The sequence below is a fragment of the Typha latifolia genome, chromosome 4, assembly GCF_019914945.1.
Source record: "Typha latifolia isolate L0001 chromosome 4, TyphaL0001v2, whole genome shotgun sequence".
Classification (NCBI taxonomy): Eukaryota; Viridiplantae; Streptophyta; class Magnoliopsida; order Poales; family Typhaceae; genus Typha; species Typha latifolia.
The window spans coordinates 1,565,475-1,577,521 of NC_133089.1; the positions used below are offsets into that span (position 1 = coordinate 1,565,475).

Genomic DNA, 12,047 nt, shown 5'->3' on the forward strand with positions numbered 1-12,047 from the left:
TATATATATGCTTAGATGGTATTTAGCACTAAGTGGAATATGAGATATTTTCTTAATCTAACTACGAGCTAGGGATAATTACTATGTTACCCTCAAATTTTCTCTTTTTTACTAAAATCATTAAAAGAAGACCAACCAACTCTAGTAGAGTTGTTAGGTACCTTGCTTATGACTAAGGTGGTCATGAGTTCAACTCGATTCGGTTGATGACGATAGTGCGGTTAGCTTGAAAGAACAGTTTGATAATGCAACGGTTTGAAGCAGGTTTCAGTAACGTTTGGCTTGAAGACGACTTATATCTAGCATTCGGGCTTATGAATGATAAAAAAAAAAAATTAAAAGAAGACATTTGGAAGATTTTTTTTATAATTAATAGGATTTATGTGAAAATGGCCCATAAATTATTGGGTCATTGAAACTTAAGCCATGGGCCATCCAATGATGTCACTCCTTTCCCTCTTGTTCTAAATAACGCGTGAGGATGTTTGAATATTCTTGGTCAGTGGTCAGCCTTTGAAGCATCTTCCAACTCTCTGACCTACCATTCATTTCTCTTAATTAATCTCTAAAGTTTCTGACGACAAAAAGACAAAAAGAAAAAAGAAAAAGAAAATGGGGAGTAATTCGCAAATCTTCCATTATCCTCACATGTTTTAAGAACTCTTTATGTCCTTCCATCAATTTGGACCATACGGTTGGTGGTTTTTCTTTTTAAACTACCTGAATAAAAGAAGAGTTGATTTGCAAACAATGCGTCAGTTTTTTATTTGTTTATTTTATTTTAAGTGGTCTTTAAATTGTACATCTAAAAGCACATGTGGCCTTTTTTTTTGCCAAAAGACCCAAAATTTAGTCAGGGAGAAGAAGATGAAGAATTGGTCAACAGCAGTGCTCTCTCTCTCACTCCTTTTCTCACTCGACAGACCGAAGACTGGTCTAGAGAGAGAGAGAGAGAGAGAGAGATTTAGTAGCTAAATTCAAACGCGGTAATCTTCGCACTCCTTTCCCTTATAATAAGGACGGCCCCTTTGTTAACTCTCCTCCACCATCACTGAAATCCGAGTACTACTTTCTTGCTTCCAGCGCTTTAAGAAGTAGAAGAGGATATTGAAGAGTGAGCAAAGAGAAACCACATCAATTCATATTCTACTGTATCTTTACTATGCTCATGCAATCCAGCAGTTGTTCTCCTCCCTTGTTTGCATCCCACACCCACATCCAAAGTTAGCTCCTTTGTTGGTTTTCACGGTTTCCTCTGTTCTTCTTCATCATTCAGCAACCTCTACTTGTCTGCGGAATGGAGAGCTTGGACAGGAACAGAGACCTACTGGTCACGAGGCTTACTGAAATCCAGGAGCTAGTGAGGCAGCTGGAAGTGCACTTGGATCAGTCTCACCCTGTCGAATTATGCAAACCTTTAGTATCAGAGCTACAATCCTCAATTGGAAAATCCATTAGCATAGCTATGGATCGTAAACGGAAGGCGGCCTACCTGCTCTCTGCCACGGAGTCTCCGGGATCCAGCGGAACGAGCCCACGCAGCGAGGTATCCGATCAGGCGTTCAAACATCAAGACTGCATAGACATGAGCAAGAAGAGGTATTAATTCATTCAGAGAGAGAGAGGGAGAGAGAGAGAGAGAGAAAAAAAGAAAAGCAACCATCTTGATTTAATTCCAAGAGACAGGACAGTTGGTGTTAACCTGGTTCCTCTTTCTGATGCTGTGTTCTTGCAGGAAGACTCTGCCCAAATGGAGAAGCCAAGTGCGAGTTGGCTCACAGGGTGGAGCTGAAGGCCCCCTTGACGATGGCTATAGCTGGAGGAAATATGGGCAGAAAGATATCCTTGGAGCCAAACATCCAAGGTTAGCATTGAATCTAGTCTACTAGAAATTCATCATCCAATTAAGTTTCCTTTGCCAGGGTTTCTCAATCATGCAGCTTTCATACAATTCACTCTAACCAAGGGAATTGCTTTTCCACAAACACTTCAGGGGGTATTATAGATGCACTCATCGCAACACCCAAGGTTGCCCTGCGACGAAACAAGTGCAGCGGAGCGACGAGGATCATACGGTGTTCGATATCATCTACAATGGGAATCACACGTGCCTCCCGAGCCGCCAACAAATTCCAGAATCAGCAACTAGGAAGCAAGAGGCGCAGCTCCAGAACAAGAACCAGGACCTGCTCCAGAGTTTCCATGCAGGACTCACAGTTCGAACTGAAGGCTTCGAGTCTTTGGACACAGAGCCACATGACTGGGGCTCGACATCCTTCTCATTTCCTTCCACGCCGAACAACAACAACAACACCTTCTCGTCCTCGATGCTGGACGACTGCTTCCTGGGAGCCTTCTCGAATTCATTCGTCTCGCCAGCAACCTCGGGGTCCAACTTCTTTGGCGGCAAGCTCGGGGCTCAGAAATTAGAGTCTGATCACACGGAAGTAATCTCCGCCGCAACTTCAGCCACCAATTCTCCACTGCTAGACATGGATTTCGTGCTCGATTTCGATCCTAGTTTCCACCTAGATGCCTCCAGCTTCTTCTCATAATACAGCAGTCCTGAAAACGTGAGAGAAAGAAGGAAATAGCAAGTTTACTTCTAGTATGACGGGTAATTAGGACTAAGGAAGATAGGAATTTGTCCTTCTATTATTCTTTCCCTTCTATAGTGGATTACAAAGGTCACTCACTGAAGGTTGTATTTCCCCCCTCCTTTCAATTCCCAACTTGTCCATTGAGATCAGTGCAATCCAAAACTGCTACGGTGTCAATCTCAGTATTAAAATTGGTTAATCTTTAAAGAGCACAAAAGTGCCAAGCCCAGTTGACCATAATTTAGAGAAAGAAACAGGCAATAAGGTTAGAAAGTGTCTTGAGTTACTTTCGATGCAAAGAAGTTGGAAGCCCGAGTTGAATCGGGCCGGGCCCAACTTAATTTATGGGTAAATCGGTCTTTTCACATACTTTATCCGGCATCTGACTCATACTAAACGGCAACGGTTCTAGGTTTCCGTTCCCGAAAAGATCCAAAATCCCACCATATCTAATTAATTACCACAAGAGATCACACCGGAATCCCTCGCACTCTTTCGCACACCTCTCTCTCTCTCTCTCGCTAGTTGCTACTCTATTTTATTTTTCAAAAAGAAAGAAAGAAAGAAAGGAAAATGGAGTACCTTCACTGAAACCACTCTTATTTCTCTCTCTTCTCTTCTCTCTCCCTCGCCGCCGCCAGAGAAGAGAGGAGACTTCCGAAGATGGAAACTATTTTGACCTAATATTACCCTTCCCTCCGATCCACCCTGCTTCCTGCGCTCTGCTCTGATCGCTTCTTCCGGCTGTGACTCCCGGGGGCGTTCTTGAGGGTTTCAATGGCGTCGGAGGACGTGGTCGGTAAGAGCACCGGGGAGTCGGCGGTGACGACGATCGTTAACCTGGCGGAGGAGGCGAAGCTCGCGAGGGAGGGCGTCAGGGCCCCCGGGCACGCCGTCCTCACCGTCTGCAAGTCCCTCGCAGCCGGCGGCATCGCCGGTGGTGTGTGAGTTCTTGAGATCTCTCCTTCCCTCGCTTGATCTTCTCTCGATTTATCTTTTTTCTCCTGTGGATCATATTTCGATGAATAGTTTGATACTGTTTGTTTCGATACATATCTCTTGGAACATAAGTTATGTGAACAAATTTAAGTCGTGTGAGAAGTTGAGTGCTTTCTCTTTTGGTGATCATCTGTGATCAATTTTGATCTTTTTTGATCTTGAGCCAGTTATTTATATCTTAGGATGAATAGTTTAATTGTGTTCGTTCTGATTTGCTCTCTCTTTTTGCCGCGATTCTCAATCCTTATTCCTTTATAGTTGAAACCTGACCAACCGACGCGTCATTTAAGAAATGTTAGTGCGGTGATATAATAACTAGATGTTTGGTTAGATTTCTGTTTCCTGATGTCATATGGTCCGTTTAGTCACTTTTCCAATTATAGAAGTCATTGGTGTTTGCGGGAGTAGTTTGGTTTGTCATGGCTGTGTTGTTAGGTCGGGCCTGAATATATTATATTTGGGTTGAGTGATAGTTGCACCTGACTTGTGAAAATTGATAACGAGATCAATTGGCTGTTTAATGGTATATCTGGTGCTCTGGTGCGAGCACGTTTATTATGGTGGGGGTTTAAGATTTTAAAAATATTTTTCTGAAGCGTGCATTGTCTATGACAATTTGTTCAGCGTGGGACCTTTTAAGGTGGTGGACAAAAACTTAAATTCCCTGCAAGAGAGGTTGCCTTAGAGAAAAAGGCTGGGAGAAGAGTAAAGATGGCTTTATGCACTTTTCATTCTATGAGATGATTAAACTTGTAATTGGTCATTCGCCATTCTTTCTAATCACCTGCCAAACATCTAGTAATAAATGATTGTTGAAGGAGGTCATGTTTAACTTTTCTCTAATAAAGTAAGATGATTACATGAAAGATCACGTGGACCTTCCATTAGTGTATAGGGTTCTTATTTTCTTATTATTATTATTATTATTATTATTATTATTATTATTATTATTATTATTATTATTATTTGTAAAAAGCAGTCGTTTCTTATTCCTCGTTAAAACTTGGATTACACATAAGGTTGTTGTATATGTGAAAACCATACTTTTGAAGATTACGTTGTGTATTTATATGCACAACTAATATGATTGAAGTTTATGGATGGTGTGGACATGAATTATAGACAGTGCATTTGGTTTGCATAAGAAAGATATTGTAACCAGAAATTTTCTGCATTTTCTGGTGCCGAATGGATTTTTAGCTGAATAATCACTCAACTTATAGTACATGTGCACGTTAATGGTAATCTATGTTGAATTGTGATGTTTAATATTGATAAATTGTTGAATAATAAATCTATGGTGAGATTTATGGCACCTTGTTAGTTTAGTAAGATATTTTAGTATATTGAGTTCTCAGGTCCATAGGAACCCTAAACACATACTTTCTTCTATTTTCTCTTTGCGACTGTTGTGGTAAAAATGTTAATATGCTATACATCAACATTGTGTCCTAACTTTTGTAAATCTCCACCCTTTGGCATATAATAAGTTTCAGCAAATCTCCACCTTTGGCATATAATAGATTTTATGCTACATTTTCTTTTAAATGCAGATCACGTACTGCTGTTGCTCCACTTGAACGGTTGAAAATTCTTCTCCAGGTAAATTGCGTTGTCCAAGTATTTTCCTTGTTGCGGTTTTGACTGTTTAGAATGTCCAGATTGACAGGTGGTTGCCTCCTGCCTTTTGACTTTCAAATCTTGTTAGAGATTCTTTGTTTGAGCGTGTTATAGTTTTCATCTTTACATATGTAACTTAGTATATTATTCTTTGTTTGAGCACAACAAAGAGGTCATTTGTTGGGTATTTTTAAGGATGATGTTTTTTCAGTGGCATATGTTGCTTTTTGACAAAAAGAATCTGTCTAGACACCACCTTTTTGTTTAGTTGCTGATTTTGAGGTGTTAGTCTTCACAATCAACTTTGGGTGAGAGATGATGTACCTGTTTGCTTTTGTCCTACTTATCCATGATTAACAAGAGCTAAACACAAGCTTCTCCCATACCTTTCTAGTCATGTCAAAGAGTACTCTTGGTACATCATTAAAATTTTCCTTCTGCCTTTTTTTTTCTCTTCTTTATATCTTATCATGTAAAACTATTCTCACTTTCTTCTAGCATTAAATGCCACCACCAAATCTAGCTAATTCTATTTTGACATCTCACCTTAGTTGAATTTATCAAGCTCTGTAACCTTTCATTTTTCCCCCTCTTTCTTTAAAGGGTTATAAATGATGTAGGACAATCTATGATGGAATTGCTTGGATCATCTATATGATGGATTATGTTAGCTTCATATCTAGGATTGGTAGTTTCTGTTTCTGATGATACAACTTCTTTCTTTCCGAGAATCCTATCTCTTGGTAACTTTTATGGTGTCATTGCTTTAGAAATTATCCTGTGAATACCTTATTTCCATGGCTAAAATAAGCATTAAGAAGTGATGCACAATCTTGATAAAATTGACTTGATATATAGCTTCATGGTGGGGTGTGGTGCTATCATTCCTCTACTGCCAGATGAAATGGAGCATGTGGTACTATAAACAGAATTTGCCAGTATTATGACATTTGCAGGATTCATTGCTGCTCTGATAGACTGATTCCCATGTAGCTAGGATTTAGTGTCAGCTGGGTTATTCTAGTCCTATGTGATCTTACTGGTTTTACTATGATTTATCATAATTACTATATAGAATTATAGACTAGTTATTGGGATGACCATGCAGGTATAAAGAGTCTGTTACTTGTTTGCTAGGTATATTAAATCACATTTTGTCTTACTTTTTACCATTTTAGGGACATTGGCTATAATTTTTTGTCTGTTCCTGCAATATATAGTTTTTTTTTTTAAATTTGAAATTATTTTGTGCCTCAGTATTGCTAGATCTGAATGGAGATCATACCCTATAAATATTCCATTCGGGTTCTCCGCGACATGAGTCATAATTGCAACACCAATATGTGAATAGAGTTTATTTCCTATGTAGCCAATTCTTCTTACAGGTGGCATGATTCACAAAATTTATGCTGCAGGTTCAAAATCCCCACAATATCAAGTATAATGGAACGATTCAAGGCCTTAAATATATATGGAGAACTGAGGGATTCCGTGGCCTTTTCAAGGGCAATGGCACTAATTGTGCAAGGATTGTTCCTAATTCTGCTTGCAAGTTCTTCAGTTATGAGCAAGCATGCAGGTAGGTTACAGTTTGACACTTTGACTAGCTCAACTACCAGTTTCATAAAATTAATACATAGTTCAAGTTTTCAACAGACCCAACATGTTAGAAGTCCTTCAATTATTCATAGCTATATAAGATTTTAGGATTGTTTCTTTTCTAGCTTGCATATGATAAAGAGTAAAGGAACTATATGCTCAACTACTCAAGGACAGTCAAGATGTGCCTAACATTGTTTTGGAAGAGAAATTATGTCCTTAGGTGTGTTCCGTATTATCTTTGTTCTTCTAGTGATGATTATTATTGAAAAGAAATCATGCACAAATTGTCAGCACATAATTTGAGGTGTCTTACCTCCTAGTGAAGGAATTATAATTTTCACGAGGATAATATGAAGATATAGACTGATTCTTATGCTTGTAAATCTTTATTAGTATGCTGTAATAGATTTCTGTGCATTTTCTGACCATACATGTTGTATTTAGTTTCCTGAAAGTGTGGTCATTTATCAGATTCACTCTTGGTACATATTCTGTTCAAATCACTTCTCAAATTCTTTAGAATTACGTAATGACTGTCCAATGAACATATTTTTTTGTTCCTGTTTACTAATATCTTGATACTTGTAACAGCGGAATATTGTGGCTTTATCGGAGGCAATCTGGCAATGGTATGGCCATTCTTCTCCTTTTCTTCAAACAGAAAGAATGGCCCTACTGTTATCTGTGTTCCTTTGATTTATCCATTATATACACTTATATTGCCTAGTTGCATGCCAATCAGAAAATTTCTCTTGTGTGTTTGCCTTATCTGTTAACTTATGCAAACCACAAATTCATTTCACCATTATAAGTGCATAGTAAGCACTGATTCACGAATACATGATATTGAGGATAAGTTTGAGTTCATTACAGACGCAAAATTTTAGTATTTTACTTGGACTTTCGTTGTCATCTTACATGACTTCTTTAGTCGTTCTTTACAAATTTCTGCAGAAGATGCTCAACTTAGTCCAGTATTGCGCCTCGGAGCTGGAGCATGTGCTGGAATTATAGCTATGTCTGCTACTTACCCTATGGACATGGTTCGAGGAAGGATCACTGTCCAGGTTCTTTTTTCGTGTTAATTTGGAATGAGGCATCACAACATATGTATGTATATTATATTTTCTTCTGTTAACCATTTCTTTTTACACCTGCACAGACTGAAAAATCCCCCTACCAGTATCGAGGAATGTTTCACGCATTAGGCACAGTCTACCGTGAGGAAGGCTTTCGTGCTCTTTATAAAGGCTGGCTTCCATCTGTTATAGGAGTGGTGAGTTGTTTGATGCGATTGCATGCGACAATCTGTATTTGCAATCAATGAAATAATGATCCTATCTTGCATACCTTTATACCATGTCCCACAGTACTTAACAACAGATTTCTTCATATGCAATATTCTCCAGTAAAGAGTCCTATGGTCCTATTCATTTTTTCACCTGTACTTGTAGAAACATTTTGCTCATCATTATTATCTGGCATTAGGTCGTCTGTATTCAACATGAACCCAAGAATATCGAAAGATTCAGGGTAGTCTGTTTATTTCCTCAGAAGAAAATATATGACTACATAGGCAAGACAACGTGATCTGGAAAATGACAATTTATGGATATTGAGCTTATTAACTAAGCTCTCTAAAAGGGAAGACCCTTTTCTTACTGAAGAGCCTTCACTAAGATCTATAAACAGAATGCCATATAAATGACCTCTATCTGGAGGTTCAATAGACAAATCATAATTATTTGTGCTCATCTACTTCTACTTTGCCTGCTGCGTAGTTTACATTTTCTTTCTAATTGCAGATTCCATATGTTGGCCTCAACTTTGCTGTCTATGAATCTTTAAAAGATTGGTTAATCAAATCCAATCCATTTGGTTTTGTTGAGAACTCTGAGTTGAGCGTCACAACTAGGCTTGCATGTGGAGCCGCTGCTGGAACTGTTGGGCAGACTGTTGCCTATCCTCTTGATGTCATACGGAGAAGAATGCAGATGGTTGGTTGGAAGGATGCTGCCTCCATTGTTACTGCAGCAGGGAGAAGCAAAGAGCCACTGGAGTACACTGGAATGGTTGATGCATTTAGAAAAACAGTGCGTCATGAAGGTTTTGGAGCATTATACAAGGGCCTTGTTCCAAATTCTGTGAAGGTAATTGACAGACTCTTAGTTATTGGTCATGAGGAGATTCCTGATGTTGCCAAGTACTTGCACTCTGTTTTTGTCAGAAGTACAACTCTCTAACTCTTAGCCTTTTCAGGTGGTGCCATCCATTGCTATTGCATTTGTGTCATATGAGGTAGTGAAGGATATTCTTGGAGTAGAGATGAGAATATCAGACTGAATAAAAGGATATGAATCCAATTGCTAGTTTGTAGGGGGTTCAGCTGCTAATTTTGTAGGTGGGCCAGTGTATGAGGTAAGAATTCTGTTCAGCATAAGTCTTCCCAGCCCTTGTTTATATATTCAACTATCACTATATCTTCATCTGAATATACTTGCTTTCCACCTTAGCTTGTGGAGTAATAAATTGGCTGTAAGGCAGGGAGGAGAATTTGTGTTATCTTTTGTGTAATCCATTTAATGGATATTATATCAAAGATTAATTCATGCAAGTTATTTACCATTTGCTACTCGGTTCTATATTTGTTTCATAGCTGCGGGGTTTAGCTTTCATTTAATTTAAGAAAAAACATGGGTTACTTTACCTTTCTTTTTTCCTTTTAATTCATGGAAAACTGATATAGAAGAAGATTGGCAAGCTCTTAATTTCTTTTCTTTTTCTTTCTAATTCTCATATATGCATACAACTTATTTTCAAAGCTTTACCATATATTGCATTTGCGTGTTGTTTGATTCTCAGTTGAACTCATTTGATTAGGTTCTTTTGCTTGTTGTTTGGTTCTCATACTTTTTTGACCTTGCAATCATCTAAGCTGTTCTTATTCTCAGCCTTGCAATCATTGATGTAGTATGTGAAATATATCTCATAACTATGCCGTCTTCTTTCCAGCTTTTCTACACTATTATCTGCCTGCTCTAAAACTCACCCATCAACCTTTAACTATTGGAGTTAAAATTATAGTTCTCTTCTTCTCCAGTCCAAGAACTATTCCTCCTCTCTCTTTTCAAGCTCGTTTGCACTGCCATCTAAGTGAGCTCATAAATCTTGAATCTTTTGAATTCGATTCATCGTTTTCTTCTTCTGCAGTCCTAAGTGTCCAGATTGTTCGGCTTCAGGTTAAAACCGCTTTCGAGTTCATGATTCAAAACCATGACTTGTAATTTGCAACTCAAGATACAGGACTAATGCACGAGTAGCAGTGGAAGACCTGGCAATTGCCGTACTATTTCTTTGCACGAAGAAAAGACCGCCTTCCACCTGTGCACCTCGCGGACACGTGTCCCTTCTTGTCAGTGTCGGGGCGCTTGACGTGGCGCGTCGACGCTGTGTCATTCGCCTACCATCCTCTCTAACACGTGCGTGTCTCCTCGGCTTCCTTGGCCTCCTTGGCCCTATTACCCCTACCACTCTGCCACCCTTAGCGTCTCGTTTCACGGTCCGTCTCTCTCTATCTTATCACAGCAGGAAATTTAAAAAGTTCGGTGGTTTTAATAAAGAGTTTTTTTTTTTTTTCCCTTCCAAATCACTTTATGCTTTTCTATTAAGGGAAAATTAATTTTCTAATAATATGGTATTTAGTTTAACACATCGTTGTTTTATTACCTGTGCCCTTTTTTTCTGTATAATTTTTATATGACACCTTAAGTTAACTAAATTCAATCATTTTCAAATAAAATAATATTATTCAATAATTATTATGTTAAAAACATTAAAGGTAATTTCTAAAATATCAAAAGTATCTTTTGGTAGGATGGGATATGACTTAAAAATGGCGGTTCAAGATTAGAAATTTAGGACTTATTATGATTTTATGTGTTTTAAATATAATACCTATATTTTTAAATAAGTAGTTAATGTAAACAACAATTTTATAACTTAGAGAATGTGTTTGGACATTCACCCAATTAAAGGGATAAAACTGATTTTTATATTATACCTTGTAAGTATAGATGTAGTTTTTCTCGATGCATGCGGCCAAATGGCTCCTTAGTTAATTACACTTATACCTATTGAATTATGATCTAATATCGTAGTAACCTCACAGCAACCAGACCCAGTAAACTACCAGGGTTAGAGTATGTGTGATTACTCTCTTTTATCTTTGTCCATGTAGCATAATGCTAGATTAAAATAGACTTAAATGGGATTAGGTGTGATTGGGCCACCCAGCTCTTCGGTGCAGCGAGTCCAATGTACGATTGAACCTTTCTCTATCCTCCTAACCATCTCTCTTAACTCATCTTTATCCAACTCCCTGCTTATGCTTTCTCGGGTTTTATCCCACCTTAGATCGGAGAGCTCTCCTCTCCCGAGACCCACCTTCGATTTGGAACGTATGTGATCGCTTAATCTCGCTACATCTCCGAATATTTGGATCTCGCCGCAATCATGATTTGGATGGATAGATCTTAAGTAGATCTGAAGCTTTTCTAAATATTGTTAGATTTTATCGGGATATAGAAATCATCTTCTATTGTATATTTAATTTGTGTATTTCTTTGATATAAAACTTTCCTATTTAATACCTAGTTAATGAGATTTTGTAGGTAGGATTGTTATCTAATTTCATTAGTTTCCGAGGTCTTGTTTTATTTGAGACCGAGCACTGAACTAGTTAATTTCATTTTTTAGTCTCAAATAAACTTGGTTAGATATAAAATAAACAAAAATGTGATTACTGAATTAAGTTAGAAGTCTCCTAACTCAAAGCCAACAATTGTTTGCCTAAATTTTTTTGAAATGGCCGACAAAAATAAGCTGCATGGACTCTAGATGTTTGAATATAGAAATTAGGGATAATTTATTTTTCATATCTGAACTATTACTCTTTTTTCATAATAACTCATTAAACGTTTTTCGATACATAATAATTCTTAAATTATTAAAAAAATATATCATATGATTCTTTGTAAGTCATGATGTACAAAAAATAAAATTTTAGGGGTTATTATGTAAAAGGGTCATTGATAGAAAATGATTATCCCTATTAAGTTAAAACCAGGTTGTCGGCTTAGTATCTTATCCTCCTCATCCCAGCCGGTTGATCGGAATCCTACGGTTCCCCGCGTTGGCTCTTTGGAGCCTGGTCCTTTTTAATTAGCA

General features: G+C 37.9%; 2 protein-coding genes across 2 annotated transcripts; both read left to right on the plus strand.

The window, feature by feature from the left end:
- The first annotated feature begins 863 nt into the window (after positions 1-863).
- LOC140787055 (probable WRKY transcription factor 53) lies at positions 864-2,777 on the plus strand. The gene is made up of 3 exons (XM_073135805.1): positions 864-1,599; positions 1,736-1,864; positions 1,994-2,777. The coding sequence occupies exons 1-3, from the start codon at positions 1,298-1,300 to the stop codon at positions 2,553-2,555; spliced, it is 993 nt and encodes a 330-aa protein (XP_072991906.1). The 5' UTR covers positions 864-1,297; the 3' UTR covers positions 2,556-2,777.
- A 297-nt stretch (positions 2,778-3,074) lies between these two features.
- LOC140787054 (mitochondrial adenine nucleotide transporter ADNT1-like) lies at positions 3,075-9,446 on the plus strand. Its single transcript, XM_073135804.1, has 8 exons — positions 3,075-3,544; positions 5,153-5,201; positions 6,635-6,798; positions 7,413-7,450; positions 7,776-7,888; positions 7,984-8,097; positions 8,627-8,971; positions 9,081-9,446. The coding sequence occupies exons 1-8, from the start codon at positions 3,378-3,380 to the stop codon at positions 9,162-9,164; spliced, it is 1,074 nt and encodes a 357-aa protein (XP_072991905.1). The 5' UTR covers positions 3,075-3,377; the 3' UTR covers positions 9,165-9,446.
- The last annotated feature ends 2,601 nt before the right edge of the window (positions 9,447-12,047 follow it).

Bases quoted from the DNA above. Each gene is read 5' to 3' on its own strand.
- LOC140787055 (XM_073135805.1), top strand. From the start codon at position 1,298: ATGGAGAGCTTGGACAGGAACAGAGACCTACTGGTCACGAGGCTTACT. The intron at 1,600-1,735 runs GTATTAATTCAT...GTGTTCTTGCAG, and splicing joins ATAGACATGAGCAAGAAGAG to GAAGACTCTGCCCAAATGGA. The intron at 1,865-1,993 runs GTTAGCATTGAA...CAAACACTTCAG, and splicing joins CTTGGAGCCAAACATCCAAG to GGGGTATTATAGATGCACTC.
- LOC140787054 (XM_073135804.1), top strand. From the start codon at position 3,378: ATGGCGTCGGAGGACGTGGTCGGTAAGAGCACCGGGGAGTCGGCGGTG. The intron at 7,889-7,983 runs GTTCTTTTTTCG...ACACCTGCACAG, and splicing joins GAGGAAGGATCACTGTCCAG to ACTGAAAAATCCCCCTACCA. The intron at 8,098-8,626 runs GTGAGTTGTTTG...TTCTAATTGCAG, and splicing joins TTCCATCTGTTATAGGAGTG to ATTCCATATGTTGGCCTCAA.